Source organism: Rhodotorula toruloides (assembly GCF_000320785.1).
Source record: "Rhodotorula toruloides NP11 unplaced genomic scaffold Scaffold17, whole genome shotgun sequence".
Lineage (NCBI taxonomy): Eukaryota > Fungi > Basidiomycota > Microbotryomycetes > Sporidiobolales > Sporidiobolaceae > Rhodotorula > Rhodotorula toruloides.
The window spans coordinates 18,807-37,211 of record NW_015622977.1 but is presented as its reverse complement, the minus strand read 5'-3'; the positions used below and the strand labels follow the sequence as shown (position 1 = coordinate 37,211).

Sequence of the window (18,405 nt, the reverse complement as noted above, 5' to 3'; positions counted from 1 at the left end):
TCTCTCTCTCTCTCTCTCTCTCTCTGAGCAGCAGCGAGATTGAGGAGCCTGCTCCCGCACGGAAGCGGGCACAACCGCCTAAGCCCAAAGCGCGCGAGGTCCGCTGCAGGCAGGTAGAGGAGAAGTAGCACAAGGAGGCGCGACACAGCTTGAGGGTTCACAGGCAGGCAAAGTTCCAGTTCTTCAGCCCTGACAATGTTCCGGCCGGTGCCGCCATTGCTCTCATCAATGCTGTTGAGCCGAGCGACATCGATGACACCCAGTTTGAGATCCTCAGTGTTCCGCAGACAACTCTCGTGACAAAGAAGATCTACTCTGCTCAGTGGGAAGAAGGGATGAAGGAAGAGTGGACCGGCTACCAGCAGCAGGATGTCGTTGGCAATCTTGCACGAGCCTGGCATGAAGGTTCTCGGGACAACGCATTGGCACCATACTGCTTGCAATGACCCTAAGGCCAAGACGGCGCAGCTCAAGTCAATGCTTGTTGTCCAGGGCGTCAAGTCAATTCCCTTCCTCAGCTCTTTCGGCCCGACCTTCACCCCTCTTCCTTGCTGGGGCGTTGTTTCCCTCTTCTTTGTTCTCGCAACGCCTCTCAAGCTTCCCGTCCCCTGACTGACTTTGCCAAGGCCTATCTCAGTGCCCAGGTCGCGACGGCAGGCGACACCGTCTTTGTCAAACAGCCGCGCGGCTTCGAAGTTCCGGGTCACGAAGACTACGTCTACGAGCTTAAGCGCGCGGCTTATGGTCTCCTGCAGTTGGGACGTGCCTTTCACCTCAAAGTGAAGGACAAGCTTGACCAGCTCGACTTCGTCTCGCTCTCCGACGGCGTTGCCCTTTACATTGGGCGCCGCGGCGGCGACTACGTCGTCCTCGTCATCTACGTCGATGACGGGCTCATTGCTGGCAAGAAGGCACTCGTCGAGGACGTCGTCGGCGAGTTGCAGGAAGACTTCGACGTCACCTTCGGCGGACCCGTCGATGGCAAGTCCTTCCTTGGTCACGACATGAAGCACGACCCCCAGACGGGTTCTGTGCGTGTTTCCATCAAGTCGCAGATCGAGAAGGCACTCAAGATGCACGGCTTCAAGAACCTCAAGCCGTTGCACATGCCGATCCAGCCTGGTATCGTCTATGTCAAGTGGGATGGAGAAGCCATCAAGCCGAGCGAGTATCTTTCCGCCGTCGGCTCGCTTCTCTTCATTGCCATCACTCGCGTCGATATCCAGTCGTTGTCGGCGTCGTGAGTTGCTGCTCGTCGAAACCAGGGCCCAAGCACTGGGAGCTTGTCAAGCGCATCTTTGCATACCTCTCCTCCACCCGCAACGTCACACTTGAGCTGGGCCTGAGCCGCTCTGACAGCTCGGGACTTGTTGCCCTTGTCTACGCGGATTTGCAGTGACATCGAGACTCACTGCAGCACCACTGGTGTCGTCGGCAGCTCGTCAGGATGGCCATTCTTACAATTTTGCGGTTTCGCCAGTCCTTGGTCCAACTGTTGATGTTCCAGGCTAAGCTCAACGCGATTGTGGTCACCCTTGGCAAACTTGGATGGATCTTGTCTGTCATCTCCTCCCTCCCCATTGGCAACACTACTCCTCTTCACCTACTCAACGGCAACCTCTCAGCTTCACGGTCACCATGGGCTTAGCCCCGTTCTGACTTGAAACAAGGACTCCTCTCCCTCTCTCTTTTGTATGAAGGCGCACCCGGCGTGTTGTGTCTGCAAGGTTGGCACAGAGCTTGAGGCCTGAGGGTGGCTGGCTGGTGTTTGGGGAGAGTGTTGAGGGGGAGTTGAGTGATGGAAGATTAGTTGGCGATGTTGACATGGGTCCTTCAGGCCTGGACGGCTTCACACTCAGGAATCTATCCTCAGTTGTTTGCGAAAGAGCTGTGTTCGATAGTCTCTCATTGTTTCCACTCGTCGTATGCACCAGCTTCACCTCAAAGGATCCTTCGGACCTCTCTCTCTCTTCTTCCTCTCCATCGGAAGAGGGTATTGCTTAGCTTCAAAGATTACTCCCATGTTGAAATCCCTCACTGCAAGTGATTGATGTCACCTCATTGTATTCCCCACCTTAGCGTGGGCTCAGGGGAGTGTCTCCCGCTCGGCGCATGGTTCCCGTGTGTGCTTCACAACCCTCACATCGGGTTGTGAAGGTCACCCTCGCAACTCGATACTATTGAGTTAGTCAGCACCGGAGGCGTGTGCTTTGAGCTGTGAGGCGGGGTCTATGAGCTCCTGTCTGTCCTCCTGCCGCCGATCTTCAACGCCTCGAGAGCTTTGCGCGGCAGAACTTGCCAGTGCATCTAGGGTCAGCGCCCGCGTTCTCCTCAGTGCACAGAAAGGAGCGGCTGGAGCGAATGAGGGAGCAGGAGAAGGACTAGATCACTAGAGAGCTTAGGGACGGAGACGCCGGCTGCTCGTTGCGGGGTCAGGAGTTGCGAAAGCGGTCCAGACTCTGGAGCGTTGTGAAGCTCGCGCTGAGACCGTGCGCCGAGCGGGAGATACCCCCTTGGTGGGCTCCTTGTTGTGCCTCTACGACTCTCTTGATCTCTTCCCATGCCAGAATCCTCCTCCTTTAGCTTGTTGTGATGCATGTGGTCTGCCAGTGCCGTGTAGTAACTGTCTTCCGGCGCCAGAGTCAACCGCGCTTGCAACATAACGATTCGCAAGCAAAGGTCAGGAAATTGTCGGTGCTTGGAATTGGCGCCAACTGAAGGAGAAGCAAAGCTGCAATCTGTAGATGCACATAAGCACGCCCTTCTAGTGTATGGGGATATGGTGCAGTGGCAGCATGTACGCTTTGCATTACTTCGATGATTGCGTAAGGTCCGGGGTTCAAACCCCCGTGTCTCCATTAGCTTTTTGCACTTTTGGCCGTTGTCTCCAACATCTCCCTTTTGCTGCCAGCCGGGCAACAACTTCCCTTTTGCTGTTTCCTGTCGGTGCGCACTCAGCCGGAGAAGCCGGTTGCGAGCTCCTGTGGCCTCGCACGCAGGTGTGTGTCCTATACCTTCACAAGAAACCGCTGCCGAAAGACAACGCAAATGGCACGCACAAGACCGCAGATGCGTGAGATCGAGAATCAATTGACAACAAAAAGCCAGAACAGAAAGACAACTACATAGTCGAGGGTTGCTGGCAGCACACTGAGCACAGAGGTGAAACCGGCTCAAAGAAGGACCTATCGTGCAAGAACAGATGTCAGGTTTGTCCCCACGCCTGATGAGTAAGAGGCATAGATCAAGTGGTACGCACCGCCAGGAGGACGATTGTCAGGACCAGTAGGAAGACGAGCAGGAGGCAGAACATGCGTCGACCAGCCTTGCGTTGATATGCGTGCGCCTGCGTGAGCTGATCGGAAGCGCCACGTGTGTCGCGCGCGACGGATATGACGTTGGTCTCGATGTTGTCTGTAGAGGATGATTCAAAGCGTGGCGAGGAGCAGGAGAGAGATCGAGGTTAGGGTGAGCGAGCCGAACGACACTCCCGGACTGCCTCGTCCCAGCGTGACTTTGCGGAGCACCAAATCGAAAGAATGACGCACCGATCATGCTCTGCTGCTCGCCGACAATCTGACCCAGATCCTTGAAGATCTGGTTCAGCTCCGTGATGCCCTGCTCGATCTGCGCAATCTCGCCTTCGCGCTCCTGGATGAGCTGCTCCTGGAAGTCGACGTCTGCGTCGCTGATCTGCTGCTGCGTTTCTTGCCTGCGCGAACTAGAAGGTTAGGGCGGAGGAATGGTGATTTGAGGGAGACGGCACGGACAGCTCAAGTAGCTGACCGGATGCAGCGGCCTCATCCTGACTGTGGGAAGAACCGAGCAGGGTGGGATTAGCACAGAAAGGGATTTGACTGTCACGTGCGAAATGTGTCCGCACGAAGCTGCTCGTTCTTCCGCCTCGTCGACGTTCGCCTTCGCTCGCTCGACGAAAAGCCTCTGGCGCTCGGCACTTCGTCGCGACACCGACTGGAACATCTCAAGTGCACGCTGGAAGTCTGCCGCCACTTTCTGCTGCTCCTGCCGGTGATTCCGCTGCGTACAGACCCGAAGCGCAGTGTCAGCTGAACCTTGCCGCACAGTACGTGACTGTCTAGCTGGCGCTGGCAGAATGCAGGCGTGTCGAGGTAGGGGCGACGCACATCAGAAGGAGACAGCTTCCACTCGTTCAGCCGCTTGACACCTCCAGTCGACCCTTTCAGCACCTCGCGCGTCGATTCGGTCAAGTCATGCCTGAGCGCAAGCTCGGTCAGCACTCCAGATCCGACGTCCAACTCGATGTCGGGTACTCACAGGCGGTTGCGCAGGGTAGAATTGTCCTTGCTGCCTCCGAGGAGGTCGACGAACTTGGCGATGGCTGCCGTGTTGCCCGACACCTTCTGCACCTGCACCGAGATTGACCTGGCGAGCGCCTTAAACTGCAGGTCTTCGTCTGCGAGCACGCCAGCGAATGAGCCCTCTCGCGGTGACCGAGTCTGGCAAGAAGTGGGGGTGAGGAGACCGCTGGAGGGAGAAGCGCACCAGGGTTGATCGCCGTGTCGCGTGCAAGGGGCGCACGTTCTCCAAGGCCACGCTCAAGGTCCTGGAAGCTCTGCAGGCGGGGCGAGGCGAGCGGTGAGGGGGCGGTCGGGATGAAAGCGATGAAGGCGTGAGGGCGATACGGACCATTCTGAGGCGTTGGCGGTTGTCAACACAGAGTCGTAAGTGTAGCCAGCAGCTGTCAAGCACACGGACGCGCCCGGAGCTGGGTGGTCGCGACAAGTCTGAGCGAGACGGCGACTGTCTCGCTCCGCCACGACTGTGCGACCTGCCACACCCGCTCACAGCCCGACGTGCGGCGAAAGGGCGAAGCTGGGACTCTGAGGGACCACTGCTACGCTTGCCAGGCTTGAACACGCTCAGCTCGCCGACGACACGTCCCTACCCGCCGCGATGGACCCGCGACAGTATGCGCACCCGCAGGGGCACGCTCCGCCATTGCAGGGCCAGCAGTACGCTCAGCAGGCCGCACACTATCCCCAGCACTCGCCGCAGGGCCTCGCACAGCCCGGTCATCAGCCTCCGTACCCTCCCCTCCCCGCCCACAACGCGCCGCCTCACCTCAACCCGAATCTCGCACCTCCCGGCCAGGACCCGCACGGCCGTTTCTCGCCGATGCACAGTCCAGCAGTGTCTCCCGGAGTGGACCACCTGAGCCAGGGGGTTGTGCAAATGGGGCTGCAACCCTCGCAAGCAACGACGCCGGTACATTGACCGCCTCTGCCAATTCTACCGTCTTGCTGATCGTGTTCCTCGACAGGGCGGCGAACCGATGCCATCGCCTGCGGTCGTGCCGGCTCGCGGCAAGCGCGCTGCGCGAGCGTACCATAACGAAGGCGCGAGTCCTGCCGCGCAGATGCAGCCGTCACCAGCCGAATTCCAGCAGACTGGCCAGCAACCGTCGTACTTCCCTCCCCAAGGGCAGCCGCAACATGCCGGTGCTGCTGTCGGCCACCAGCAGCAACCGCACTATCAGGAGGCGCCACCCCCGCATCTCGCGCGTGATCCTCGGACAGCTCCTCCCGCCTCCTATCACGACAGCAATGGTCCCGGAATCCCTCAGCCTCCGCACACGGCCGGTCAGCGCATCCCTGCGAAGCAACGCGTCCGCATCGACCCCGACCACATTCCGAGCCCTGTTGCCGTTCAGGAGGCCGACCAGCATTTGTACCGCATCGAACCGTACCTCACCTGCTCGCGCAATCCCGCTCCGCTCGCTACGACCGACTTTGTTGCCGTCGACCAAGGTTCGTCGCTCTACTCTGCAACATCCGTGACGAAGCTAACGATTTGCGCGACCAGGCAACTGCAATCCCCGCTTCATCCGCATGACGACTTACAACCTCCCTACTTCTGACGATCTCGCACTCGCATCGCAACTTCCCCTCGGTCTCATTGTCCAGCCGTTCGCCGCGCTCCGCCCCGAAGAAGGCTCGATACCCGTCGTCGACTTCGGCGAGTCTGGTCCGCCTCGCTGCGAACGCTGCAGGGGTTACATCAATCCATGGTGCACGTTCGTCGAGGGAGGGCAGAAATACATCTGCAACTTGTGCGGAGCATCGACTCAAGGTGAGCAACCTCTGCCACGGCGAGTGGGAGCGGATGGGCTGACGTGCTCGCGCCTTACAGTCGCGCCGGAATACTTCAGCCATCTCGACATGTCGCAGCGCCGTATGGACCTCGATCAGCGTCCAGAACTACGGCTCGGCTCGGTCGACTTCGTCGTCAATCGCGACTATTGGGTCCAGGACAACCCGAACCTCCCGGGCTCGCAGCCGCGCGAGCCGAAGCCGCTGCACCATGTCTTTGCGATCGACGTCAGCTACACAAGTGTCCAGTCCGGTCTCGTCAAGGAGATCTGCACTCATCTGAAGGAGTTGCTCTTTCTGCCCAAGGAGGGCGAGGTGGAGGAGAACGGCGTCTTTCCCCCTCGGAAAGGGCTGCCTGCCGGTGCAAAGGTCGCTATCATGACGTTCGACCGAACTGTCCAGTTCTACAACCTCAAGGTGCGCATCTTCCTCCCTCGTCCCTCTATCGGTGCTCACCTGCGCCCCGCATCCGCAGCCCGGCCTCGACCAGGCGCAGATGCTCGTCGTTCCCGACATCACCGACATGTTCCTCCCTCTCAACGACGGCTTCCTCGTCGACCCGCTCGAATCGCGACCCGCCATCGAGGGCTTGCTCGACAGCCTGCCCGGCTTGACCGCAGAAACGAGCATCGTCGAAGCCGCCATGACCGGCCCTCTGAAAGCTGCGATGCTCGCACTGAAGAGCATCGGCGGTCAGCTCAACATCTTCCAGACGTCCCTGCCAACCATCGGCCTCGGCGCGCTCAAACACCGCGAGGACAACAAGCTTTACGGCACCGACAAGGAGAAGACGCTTTTCGGCCCGCAGGACCCGTTCTACCGAATCGCGGCCGAGGAGTGCGTCGAGGCTGGCATCGGAATCAACCTCTTCCTCTTCCCCTCGCAGTACATCGACGCTGCTACTCTCGGTGCGCATTTGGCGACTCTTTTCCAACTGCTACGTGCTGCAAGACTGACGTGCGGTCCCTGCAGGCGCGCTCCCTGGCCTCACCGGCGGCGACCTTTTCTTCCACCCTCGCTTCAACCCGGTCCGCGACGGCCGAACACTGCGAGCGGAGCTCGGGCGAGTTCTGCAGCGCGAGACGGCCTACAGCGTGACCATGAGGATTCGATGCTCCAACGGTAGGTACCGGAAGGGTAGCCCCACTCGTTTCAAACCTGAGCTGACCCACCTCGAACCAAGGTCTTCGCGTTGCCGATCACTACGGCAACTTCTTCCAGCGCAACGTTACCGATCTCGAGTTTGGCACCATCGACGCGGACAAGGCGGTCGCGGCCAAGATCAAGCACGAGGGCAAGCTCGACGAGAAGGCGGACGCCCACTTCCAGTGTGCCGCTCTGTACACGTCTGCCGCTGGCGAACGACGGGTCCGAGTGCATAACCTCGCAGTACCCGTGTCGAGCTTGATCAGCGGCGTCTTCCGTGCGGCAGACATGGACACAACAATCACCTTCTTGACGAAAGAAGGCGCGTCACCTTCTTCCCCTCGCATGCGAGGGAATGCTCTGCTGACTCTGTTCTTCTTCGATCTCTCGCAGCGATCACGCACGCATCGTCGAAGACGCTCCGGCAGGTCCGCGAGCAGCTCACCGATACCTGCGTCAACTCGCTTCTCGCCTACCGCAAGCATTGCGCGTCCTCCACGTCTCCCGCCCAGCTCATCCTCCCCGAATCCTTCAAGCTTTTCCCGCTCTATTCGCTCGCTGTGATCAAGACGAAGGCGTTGAAGGGTGAGCAACGCTCGGCTTGCCCGCGCCGCTCCTCGCCGCTGACCTCTTATCTCTGTAGGTGGAACGGTCGCCTCGGATGTTCGAACCTGGGCCATGCGACAGCTGAAGGCGATGGGCGCCCCCGCGACGGTCCGCATACTGTACCCTCGCATGATGGCGATCCACCTCTTTTCGGACGATATCGGCTTCCCCGACGAGCGTGGGCAGCTCGTATTACCGCCGTTGATGCGCACGAGCTACTCGCGCATGGAGCCGCACGGCGCGTACCTCGTCGAGAACGGCGAGCGGGCGATTCTCTGGCTAGGACAAGCCGTCTCGCCCCAGCTTCTGCAAGACTTGTACGGGATCGAGAACTTGGATGAGCTCGATACTCGCTTGGTACGCACCCGGCTCCACTCTCGCACTAGCACACTTGGCTGACCTTCTTCCGCTCGCGCAGTCGACGTTACCCAACTTGCCGACCCGCCTGTCCGCCCAGCTCCGCAACATCATCACGTACTTCGAGAGCCGTTCGGGCGTCGGCTGCATCCCCGTCCTCATCGCTCGCCAAAACATAGACGGAACCGAGTTCGAGTTCAGCAACATGCTCGTCGAGGACTCGAACAACGAGCAGGTGCGTCTGGCCGTCCTCGCTACGTGCTGCAGCTTCGCTGACGATGCCCTGATTGGCCACAGCTCTCCTACGTCGACTACCTGTGCATGTGTCACCAGAAAATCCAGAGCACGTTGATGGGCGAGAAGAACAAGGATGTAGCCGACAGCAGTAGTTGGACGACTTGGTGATGTAGGGGGGACGACCTCGCAATGGACGATACGGTATCCGCCACGGTCGAGAGGCTCAAGACAGAGCAGCTCCTCGCTATTGAACGCTTGCACGCTCGCTTCTCTTCCTCCGCCGCTTCGGTTACCCGTCTTCGCCCAGCAAGCACGATATTGTCCAGTCCGCCGCAAGCTCAAGTGCTCCCTTGAGTGCGTCTGAATCTCCTGCGACCGCTCACAGCCGCGCGACAGCCCAACTGCTGCCCCACCGTCGTGATGGATGGAGCAGCAGGGCAGCGCACACGGACGCTGGACCGGCGGTCGTGCTGCACACTGCACCTAGCTAACACCGTCTCTGCAAGACCTGACCTCGTTGCTGTTTGTTGCAGGTTGTTCCGCTCTCATCACCTCGAAGCGTCGAAGCACCTCTCCGTCCCCCTTCGTCCGCAAGTACGCCACCAGCCGACAGTCTGTACCGTTCTCCGGACCATGCCTCGCACTCCTTCGCCGGCTCGGAGCCCCCGAAGCCCCTCGCGCTCTCGCTCTCCTCGCTCTCGATCCCATTCCCCCATCGGACCCGACACCGTTCGCGTCACGAAGCTCACGAAGAATGTCACGACCCTGCACCTGGAAGAGATCTTCGACGTCTACGGGCGGATCCTCGACATCGACTTGCCGATCGTCCAGCGACTCGGGACACACAAGGGAACGGCGTGGATCACTTTCGCCTCGCCAGCTGCCGCCGCGAAGGCAGCCGACTACATGGATGGCGGGCAGATTGATGGGTCTATCGTGACGGTGGTGCTTGACGAGGCGTCCCCGCCGCCACGAGGAGGAGGAGCGAAGCGCGCGTCCGTCTCTCCGTACCGAAGGGGCGGCGGGGCCAGGGGCAGAAGTCTCAGCCCAAGACGTGGCCGGACGCCTAGTAGGAGTCCTGTGCGGGCTCGAGCTCTGGACGCAAAGGGGCGAGGAGGCATCCGCGGCAGATCGCGCAGCCCGACGAGGTCAAGGTGCGTCGGGCGGCTTTCGTTGCTCGGCAACGCTCACGAGTACATGCTGATACGCTCTGCGCCTGCCCCGATAGGAGTCCCATCCGCCGCTCTCTCTCACCGAGGCGACGCTCCCCGAGCTACAGTCCGCGCCGTTCGCCTCGTCGGGATGGACCGAAAGGTCTGCCTCGCGGTCGCAGCATCTCTCGCTCGCCCTCACCTAAGCGGCGGCCGAGGTCTCCGTCTCCCAGGCGACGATGATGATCAGCAGGAGGAGCGGGCGAGAGTCGCGGAGGAAGATCGCGTCCGAGGTGAAGGGGGAAAAAGCATAGTCTCTGCTTGCGAGAATTGCAAGTGCCCAGTAGCTTCCTCAGCTTGAGATTAGCTGGGCCGAGAGCAAGCTTGACCGAGAGACGCTCGAACATCGCACCTTCAACCTGCTCCCGACAAACGAGCGGGACCCTCTCCTCGACTCTTACTCAAGCCCGTCTCCTTCTTGCTGCGATGGCTGCTACCGATGGCACTGACAAGAAGTGCGTATACAGCGCCGCTCGTGTGTCCCATCCGTCCGCTGTGCGCTGACCTCGAACCTCCTCCCCTCCTCTCATCAGGAACGATGCGACCGACAGCGCCCGCATTGGGTGGGCGTTCCTCTCGCAGGTGCGCAGTACCTCTCTAGCGGTCTGTTGGATCAGACAAAGCTTACCAGCATTCGCGCGGCCACCCAGTACTACTCGTTTCTCAACAAGGACCCCGCTCGCCTGCACTGCTTCTACACCAAGCGCTCGACCCTGATCCATGGCACGGAAGGCGAGGACTCGGTCCCCTGCTATGGGCAGCAGGTGCGCTCGGCTTGCTTGCACATCGAGTGACGGGCCTGTCGGAGCTGACGTCCTCCCGCTCCCCCGCGCGTGAACAGGAGATTCACGCCAAGATCATGTCCCTCAAGCTCGACGACTGCAAGGTCTACATCAGCAACGTCGACAGCCAGTCCTCGGCCGAGGGCGGGATCATCGTCCAGGTTCTCGGCGAGTTGTCGAATGCCAATGGCCCTTGGCGCAAGTTCGTCCAGACGTTCTTCCTCGCCGAGCAGCCCAATGGCTACTTCGTCCTCAACGACATCTGCCGGTACATCAAGGAGGAGGGCGACGAGTCTCCCGAGACGCCTACTCCAGCCGTCCAGCATGAAGCCGTGCAGAACGCTGCTCCGGCCAGCGTCCAGAGCATTCTCTTCGACGACAAGGCCACCCTGTTCACCAACGAGAACCGGGATGAGGCGCAGCCTCAGGCCGAGGCCGAGCAAGCGCATGGTGACGACACCTTCACCTTCCACTCTTCCCGCGACTTCACCCCGGCGACTACGAACGGGACATCGTCGGAGGAAGCGCCCGAAGCGACCGAGCTCGAGCACACCGACGCTACTGCAGATGCACCGGAAGCTTCAGAGCCCACTGAAGCTGCCGAGACTCGCCCTGCTGTGGAAGAGTCGGCACCCGCTCAGCCCGAGGAGACGGAGACTCCCGTCCCGGTCGAGACGCCTGCAGCTGAGCAGGCAACTGCTGAGCAGCCGCAAGCGTCAGAGTCTGCGTCGACTCCCACCTCCGAACCCGCCTCGGCTGCTGCGCCTGCTCCTGCCGCTCCCTCGGCTGCACCGACACCCAAGTCTTGGGCCAGTCTCGCCGCGTCCAACTCTACGAAGTGGGGGCGTCTCTCCAATGAAGCGAAGGGCGTGTCTTCGGCGGCCTCTTCGGTAAGGTGGTCGTTGACTCCTTCCTGAGCGAAGTTCGCTCACCGTGCCTCCCACACCAGGCTCCGTCTCCTGCCGTCGAGCGGGCGCCTGCGCCTGCTGCCGCTCCCAGCGCGTCTACTGCCCAGCCGCAGTTCGTCGAGTCGGTCATGGCGATCCGCACGCCGTCCTGCTTCGTGAAGGGCGTGATCGAGACCGTCTCTGAGCAGGCTCTCAAGGACACCCTCATCTCCCGCTTCGGTCCTTTGAAGGAGGTCGACATTGTCCGCAACGTGTGTTCTCCCTCTCCACACGCCGCTCAGCGTCCATTCTGACGATGCCCTTGTTGCCCTCTCGCAGAAAGCCTGCGCCTTCATCGAATTTGAGAAGCTCGATCACGCCCGTCGTGCTATCCAGACGTCGCTGCGCCAGGCGGAGGGCGGCGAGGGAGGCATCATGATCACGGTCGACCCGGCGACTGGCGCGCAGACCCGCATCAACATCGTCGAGCGCAAGCCGCACGACCAGCGGCCCAAGCGCGCGGACGGCGCGACACGCGGCGGTCGTGGTGGATCATCTGGCGGCACCGGCGGCAGGGGCGGCGCGCGTGGCGGCCGCATCGGTACTTCGGCTCGCGGCGGCGCCGCCGCCAAGTAAGGACCTCGAGGAGTCCGCCTGCGCATGCTCTCTCAGTCCTCGATCTCCCGCCATGCCCACCATTCCCGCCAACCTGCACCTCTTGTGCTCCCCTCTCCGATGACCCGCTCAACCACCGACCTTCGCCCGCTTCCCTGTTGTTCTTGTCCCCCTTGCCCTCCTTCGCCGTTCTGTTTCGTCTCCACTTTCCCTTAGCATTCTCCGCACCTGCTCTACCTCGTTACACCTGCTGCATACACTTCCTCTTCCACCCTACCCCTCGCAATTCGCCTTCCCCTTCCCTCCTCGATCCTACCTCGCACAAAAGCTTGCAAAGAAGCGCAGTCAATTCCAGCTCCTGTCGAAGAGAAGACTGCGTGATTGGGGAGAGTAGAACAGCTGTTACACGCGTTGAGAACGCAGGACAAGGAGTACCTAAGAAGCGAAACGGCGTTTTGTCAGCCGAATTCGTCGGAACCTTCGAGCGAGTGCCGCACGTACAGGCAGGAATCAGGAGCGAGCTTCGAGGTTGCGGTGAAGCGCAGGGTTGACCTGAACGACGCGCTCGAGCAGGTCCTTGACGACCTTTTCGCGGTTCTCCTCGAACGACGCCTCGATCTTGGCGAGCGCCTCCTGGGTCGCCTTGTTCACCTCGTCTTGTGAGCTGGAAGAGTCGCCAGAGTGCTGCATGAAGGGTGTACAGTCAATGCACGGTCTTGAAGAGCGTCACGGAAAGAAGTTCGGGCTCACCTGGTTCTCAAACTCCTTGAACTCCGCCTCCTTCTTCGCCCGGAGCTGCTCGATCTCTTTGCTGGCCTCCCCTCGCGCGTCCTTCAGTCGCTGGTTGCGGTCTGTCACGTTGCGAGACACCATCAGGTCGAGGTCCGAGAGTGGGGAGCGAGAGCAGAGAGACGCACATTCGCGCGCCTTGGCGACAATCTGCGACGCCTCCTTCTCTGCGTCGAGCAGTGTCGCGATTCCTTGAGCTGCGATTGAGCGGAGCGGGCGTTCGAGCGGGGTCAGCGATGATGCGGACGAGGAGGGAGCGGGAGAGGAAGGGCGCACAGTTGGCAGCCTGCGGATGTGCGATTCAGGTGTCAGCTACGCATCATCAGGACACGTATTAGCGCAGAACAGACCATTTCTGAGCGACTTGTGCGATGAGGACGAGCGAGAGAGTCGCGAAGTCGCAGGTTGGCTCTCTCGCGTCGACCCCGTCCGCCTGGCTGGGGCGAGCGTGTGACAGAATGAGCTACTACTCGTCCTCGGCACCGTCTGCGCACCAGGCAGCTTCGCCAGCGCCGTCCGTGTCCGCCGACCTCTCCCTCGTCTCCTCCCTCTCTGAACCGTCGACACAGCCTGCCCTCAAAGCAAATGGTACGTGAAGCCCGGCGGATGCACCTGCTCAGAGCGCAGAGCCGCCTTGACGCGTTGCCCACCTGTAGCCGCCGTTCAAGCCGTCGAACCGCTCGCGCGACTCCTCCTCAATCCTCCCGACCTTGCCGCGCTCAAGGTTGCCCTCGCAGGCTTTGCAAGCGCCTACCCGTTCCTCTTTCGATATGCGTGAGTTCCCCGCCCCTCTGCCGGGCGGGAAGCAGCTCACATTGCTTGCGCGAAACAGCTGCCAGTCGGGCGACCAGAATCAGTGGAACCGGGTCATCTCCCTCAAGATGGCCGTGCTGCAGCTCTGGCGGAGCGGGAGCGTCGGCGGAAAGGTCGGCGCGGTCAAGGCAATCCAGCGGATCGTGCAGACGCAGAGTACGGCGCAGACGGCGGATCCACGGGTGCGTCTCGCCGTCTTTATGCGCGACTTGCGGCCAGCTGACCGCCGGGAGGCCGCACCATAGCTCGCCAGGAATCCCGAGCCCAACCTCTCCCTCTGCCGACCGAACCACCCCTTCCTGAAGATCGCAGCCCTCGAGGACGAGTCAAACAAGCTCCTCGAGGAATGCATCACGACTCTCTTCACGTCCAACTCGGCCGACCTCGTCTCCGCCATCGTCTCCTCCCTCGCCACGCTCCTCAAGAATCGACCGCAGTACGCCAAGCTGGTCATCACGAGCTTGACGAACTGGAGCCCGGCGGCGCTGGCCGGCCAGAGCGCCAGGCAGATCAAGAGCGTCGAGAAGGTCCTTCGCCTCGCGCTCATGCATCTCATGAGGTCCGTACAAAGCGTCGGGACGTCGGACGTTCGAAGGAGCGTGCATTGACCCTTTCCTCGTCGCAGATCTACCCATGGCTCCGCCTATCAATCCCAGATCACCGACTTCCTCAACCAACAGGCTACGCGCATGGCGCAGGCCGCAGCCGAGGCGCAACGACGGAAAGACGAGGAGGCGTCGAAGAAGCGGCAATTGCTCGCCTCGCAGATCGACGAACAGCAAGTCAAGCGGAGAAGGCTCAACCCGTCCGTCGACGCCGTCCGCCTCTTCTCAGCTGCAAACCCTGCATTTGAGCGACCGCCGCCGAGCATCGCCGACTTGCCACTGGAAACGGTCGTCTCTTCGCTCATCGCGACGCTGCAGAACGTGTCTGATCCCGCTTTGGCGACAGCTATCGAGGCGAGTCATTCGATTGCGCCTCACAAACCGGTCGCTGACTTTATGCTGTCGCTTGTGCAGGCGGTGCGGCTACAACTCCCGGCGAGCGAGGCGATGACTCCGCGTGAGGGCACACCGAAGCCAGAGGCGCCTGCGGTCGATCCGCTCAAGCTTGATCTCGGTGCCGACGAGCTGGACCTCAAGGCAGAAGTACCGCCCGAGCCAGCAGTACGCCACGCTTTCCCTTCTGAGCGATTCCTGAGCTGACTTTCCGCGACAACAGCCGGAAGAGACGGAGGAAGAGCCGATCGACCACAACGTTGCTTTCGAACCTGTCGGCGTGGCCGGCGGCGATCTCGAGCTGTCGGCGCCGTTCGAGATCACGACAGAAGCGCGGAATACGATGATCCTCTCGTCGCTCAAGCGGGTATGCGCGGCAGGGGCCGGCGGCGCCAGCTCGGCGCTCTGGGTGCCTCTAGTCTCCAGGCTTATCACGCGCGGACTCGAAGGATCGGACGAGGGCGAGCCCACAGAGGAGGCTGCTCGGAGAGGCGAAGCTTTGCGGGAGGTCCTCTTCAGCTTCATCAAGGGCGACTTGCAGACTAGGTGCGTGCTGCGCGTCTGCGTCGCTGTATGCCCTCGGGCAGTTGTTTACGGCGACCGATTCGTTCGCAGGACGGAGCTCGCACGAATCTGGCTGAACGAGGAGTGGTTCGCGGCTCGACGCCGGCGGCAGATGGAAGTACGCAGGCTCTCGAGCGTCTCGAACGACCGACGCGCCTGCTGACTATATCGCTCTCGAGCAGAACCGACCGTACGATCGATGGCTGCGACTGTTTCTCGAGCACATCAGCGCGGCCTCGTCGAACAAGGACAAAGAGCTTCTGCAGTTCCTCATGGATCTGCCCGAAATTCCGGTTGACGAGATCCATCGCCTCGAGACTATGGCGCTCAATGCTGATCAGTGAGTAGCGCCGGCCTCGATACCTGCGCTCGAGTAGCTGAGACTGCTCGCCGCTTCCCAGGATGCAGCTCGGCTTCTCGACCCTTCGAGAACTCGTCATCTTGCGACCGTCGGTCCGTCCGAGTGCCTTGGACGTTCTCCTCGGCTTGAGCACGCACGAAGGTACGCATGACTCTTGGCGAGCCGCTGCACAGCAAGCTGACCACCAGCCCTCAACGCAGACAAGCGCGTGCGCAATGCGGCGATCATGACGCTGAAGAAGTGGGTCCCCGACGTGGCAGAATTGAGTGACACGATCGTTGCGTTCGCGGTGTCTGTCATTGAACGGCTCGAGGTTGCGCCGGCGAAGGAAGGGTCAGAAGATTTGAAGGAGTCTGGCGGCGACCACGGAGGCGAGGCCGACATGGCGATGGACGCGACGCCGCCGCCAACGGAGCCAAAGCCGCCCTTCGCGCTCGTCAAGGACGCCCGCGTGGTCGATCGCCTGGACCCTCCGACAACCTTGAGCGGAGTCACTCAGCACGTCGAACTACTGCTGGCGCTCTGCGTGAAAGAACCGAGACTTCTGAAGCCGTGCGTTCGATCTACCTCTCTGGTCCGATGCAAGCTGACAGTGACGGTCTCCCAGCCTCTTTGAGCATTACCCTCGCATGCAGCCATACGCACAAGGGTCGCTCGAGGAACTTATCGTGCCCCTCATGCGCGCTCTTGGCATCAAGCACCCCGGCGTGCTCGAGCTCCTCGGCGACTTCCCGGCCGGTAGCGACAAGCTTGTTCTCCGGTGCATCGACATCCTCGCAGACAAGTCGAAGCTCCCGTCGAACATCATCGCGCTCATCAAGGAGGTCGCCGCCAAACGAGACCTCGACTCGCGCTTCTACGCCATCATCGTGCCCGAGTGCGGCAAGGTGCGTCACCTTCAGCAGAGGTCATGGTTCTCGCAGCGCCTCACGTCACGATCTCGCAGGCCGAAATCGTCCGCTACCTGCCCCGTGTAATCTCGCTGCTCGACGGCACGCCTCAGAAGAAGGCCGCGATTCGGTCAATCTTCCTTTCGGTCATCGCTCCGCCAGCCCACTTCAGCTCGATCAATTCCTTGCGCACTCGGAGCGACTCGCTCACGCCGGTCGAACTGATGACTTACCTGCACAAGCACGACAAGGAGATTGGCATCAAAAACACGATCGAGGGTACGTGGTCTGCTTCTTTGCGCCCAACACGCATTCTCTGACGCGCTCAGCGACAGCCATTTCGATCTGTTTCTCGATGGCGGACGGGTTCCGCCCCGAGGTGCTCGCGGCGTTCATGCAGCAGATCGTCGACGAGCCTACGCTGCCAAATCTCTTCCTCCGCACGGTAGGTGGACTCTCGCGGATGGCTTGTGCACCACACTTCCTCTGCTGACGAGGTCTGCCATTGGCCAGGTCATCCAAGCCGTGACAACCTACAAGTCGCTTCAACCATTCGTATCGACCACTCTCCTCTCGCGCCTCATCACGAAGAAGATCTGGACGGTCGGACCGCTCTGGGAAGGCTTCATCCGCCTCGCAAAGGCGATCGCGCCCAACTCGTTTGCGGCACTCCTGCAGCTGCCCAAGGAGCAACTTGCCGAGCTCGTGCAGAAGCAGCCTACAATGCGCGAGCCGCTGCGCGATTACGTCGTCAAGAGTACGTTCTTCCCTGTTCGAAAGGCTGGGCGCGCTGGTCGCTGACTGCTCTCACTTCACAGAAGGAGGAGCGAACAACGCTCGCATGGCAGCCGTCCTTGAGGCGCTTGACGAGCCGAGCGGTGCAGCAGCGGAGGACGGTGTCGCGTCGAGCACGGGCGGTACGCCCGCGCCATAGGTTGCATTTCAAGCGTTTGCAGGCCCATTTTGCTCGAGCGAGCACAACATGAGGAAGTTGAGAAGTCGTTCCTTGACCTCGGCGGCAGCCGCGGGCTGCTCCTTGGCGAGATCTCCTGCTACCCAGTCGGTGAAGGACTTGCAAGCCGTTCGGATGTAGAACGACCGGTTTGCGTCTTGCACCTTCCGAAGCGCGCAAATCACGACGATGCGATGCCGCAGCTGACTCTGCCACGGCTCGAGCATTTGCGGCGGAGGGAGGCGAGTCAATGGCTGGCACTGCATCGACGCGTATTGCCAGACAGTCGAACGAGGCTGCATCGTCCTCATCTGGATGTCGTCCATGCGCTGCATCTCGAGAGCGCGCAGCTCGCCAGTCACGAGGTCGGTGAGAGCGATATCGAGCGGCTCCGTTCGAGGGAACTCGGCTTGTCGTGCTTCGGTGAGGTTGGGGATGACATTGTTCTGAGCGCGAGGCGGGACAGAATGAGCGCAGCGCATGGCGTCGAGCGCCGCAGGCGAGCGCACCTTGAGTTTGTCTCGAGGTGTGGAGAAGCGGTCGTTGAAGTGCATTGCGAGCGAAGGGAAGTCCGGATGGTCGGGGTCTTGAACTCGCCAGTCGAGGTGCGCTAGGGCGTCGTCCGCTTCTTCTTGCGTCAAGGGTGGCCAGAGGCAGGGATTGGAACGAGGACCGCAAATCCGTTTGTGATACTTCCAGACCTGTGACGGATGGGACTTGTCAGCGGTGCGCAAACCGTTTCCGACGATGGAGACGAACTCGTTTCTGGCACTCCGCCGAGCAGAAGCGAAGCTCGATGCCTGCCTTGCGACAGGCAGAGCAGCAGTTCTCGGTCGCAGTGCTGCAGACGAGGCAGCCGGCTGTCCCAGGCGCCATCGTCGTTGACCAAGATGAGGTGGGGAGGCGAAGCGAACGGCGAGGACGCGAGGGCGCAGGTCGCAAGAGCGCGGCTGGATAGAGCAGCGAAAGCTGGCGAGGCGATACTAGCAAGCCCACGCCCTGCCACAGTGAGTTGCGGGTAGTCGAAAGAAAGGCGAACGCCGGGAGACTACTGTCAGATGTCAGA

General features: G+C 61.1%; 8 protein-coding genes across 8 annotated transcripts in view; 5 read left to right on the top strand and 3 right to left on the bottom strand.

Moving 5' to 3' along the window:
• The window catches only part of RHTO_02154 (retrotransposon), a gene marked incomplete at both ends in the record, with an annotated part of 2,028 nt that extends 784 nt beyond the window's left edge, over positions 1–1,244 (top strand). Inside the window, 3 exons of the mRNA XM_016415832.1 lie at positions 164–374; positions 406–500; positions 638–1,244. Of these exons, the coding sequence (XP_016272018.1) occupies positions 164–374; positions 406–500; positions 638–1,244 (913 nt within the window). The remainder of the gene's footprint in view (positions 1–163; positions 375–405; positions 501–637) is intronic.
• Positions 1,245–3,173: 1,929 nt separating this feature from the next.
• On the bottom strand, positions 3,174–4,671 carry RHTO_02153 (syntaxin 12/13; the record flags this gene model as incomplete). The annotated part of the gene is made up of 9 exons (XM_016415831.1): positions 3,174–3,185; positions 3,260–3,414; positions 3,549–3,712; positions 3,771–3,809; positions 3,884–4,038; positions 4,146–4,236; positions 4,297–4,435; positions 4,525–4,594; positions 4,669–4,671. The coding sequence occupies 9 exons, from the start codon at positions 4,669–4,671 to the stop codon at positions 3,174–3,176; spliced, it is 828 nt and encodes a 275-aa protein (XP_016272094.1).
• A 264-nt stretch (positions 4,672–4,935) lies between these two features.
• RHTO_02152 (protein transport protein SEC24) lies at positions 4,936–8,645 on the top strand (the record flags this gene model as incomplete). The annotated part of the gene is made up of 11 exons (XM_016415830.1): positions 4,936–5,247; positions 5,303–5,789; positions 5,845–6,111; positions 6,172–6,548; positions 6,607–7,039; positions 7,104–7,253; positions 7,315–7,599; positions 7,671–7,862; positions 7,921–8,240; positions 8,302–8,475; positions 8,538–8,645. 11 exons carry the CDS (start codon positions 4,936–4,938, stop codon positions 8,643–8,645), a joined length of 3,105 nt encoding a protein of 1,034 aa, XP_016272020.1.
• Positions 8,646–9,110: 465 nt separating this feature from the next.
• Positions 9,111–9,871, top strand: RHTO_02151 (RNA-binding protein with serine-rich domain 1; the record flags this gene model as incomplete). The annotated part of the gene is made up of 2 exons (XM_016415829.1): positions 9,111–9,631; positions 9,706–9,871. 2 exons carry the CDS (start codon positions 9,111–9,113, stop codon positions 9,869–9,871), a joined length of 687 nt encoding a protein of 228 aa, XP_016272004.1.
• Positions 9,872–10,114: 243 nt separating this feature from the next.
• RHTO_02150 (RAN protein binding protein) lies at positions 10,115–11,993 on the top strand (the record flags this gene model as incomplete). Its single annotated transcript, XM_016415828.1, has 6 exons — positions 10,115–10,143; positions 10,222–10,270; positions 10,339–10,452; positions 10,530–11,360; positions 11,420–11,629; positions 11,697–11,993. The coding sequence occupies 6 exons, from the start codon at positions 10,115–10,117 to the stop codon at positions 11,991–11,993; spliced, it is 1,530 nt and encodes a 509-aa protein (XP_016271995.1).
• Positions 11,994–12,482: 489 nt separating this feature from the next.
• RHTO_02149 (V-type H+-transporting ATPase subunit G) lies at positions 12,483–13,114 on the bottom strand (the record flags this gene model as incomplete). Its single annotated transcript, XM_016415827.1, has 5 exons — positions 12,483–12,656; positions 12,723–12,823; positions 12,890–12,958; positions 13,038–13,047; positions 13,112–13,114. 5 exons carry the CDS (start codon positions 13,112–13,114, stop codon positions 12,483–12,485), a joined length of 357 nt encoding a protein of 118 aa, XP_016272138.1.
• Positions 13,115–13,219: 105 nt separating this feature from the next.
• Positions 13,220–17,321, top strand: RHTO_02148 (cleavage and polyadenylation specificity factor; the record flags this gene model as incomplete). Its single annotated transcript, XM_016415826.1, has 16 exons — positions 13,220–13,349; positions 13,418–13,535; positions 13,594–13,756; positions 13,820–14,133; positions 14,200–14,533; positions 14,594–14,740; positions 14,796–15,118; positions 15,188–15,254; positions 15,319–15,476; positions 15,538–15,638; positions 15,698–16,049; positions 16,105–16,384; positions 16,444–16,666; positions 16,723–16,832; positions 16,901–17,144; positions 17,206–17,321. 16 exons carry the CDS (start codon positions 13,220–13,222, stop codon positions 17,319–17,321), a joined length of 3,180 nt encoding a protein of 1,059 aa, XP_016272046.1.
• An 8-nt stretch (positions 17,322–17,329) lies between these two features.
• On the bottom strand, positions 17,330–18,215 carry RHTO_02147 (zinc finger, MYND-type domain containing protein; the record flags this gene model as incomplete). Its single annotated transcript, XM_016415825.1, has 3 exons — positions 17,330–17,785; positions 17,849–18,040; positions 18,099–18,215. The coding sequence occupies 3 exons, from the start codon at positions 18,213–18,215 to the stop codon at positions 17,330–17,332; spliced, it is 765 nt and encodes a 254-aa protein (XP_016272081.1).
• Between the last annotated feature and the right edge of the window lie 190 nt (positions 18,216–18,405).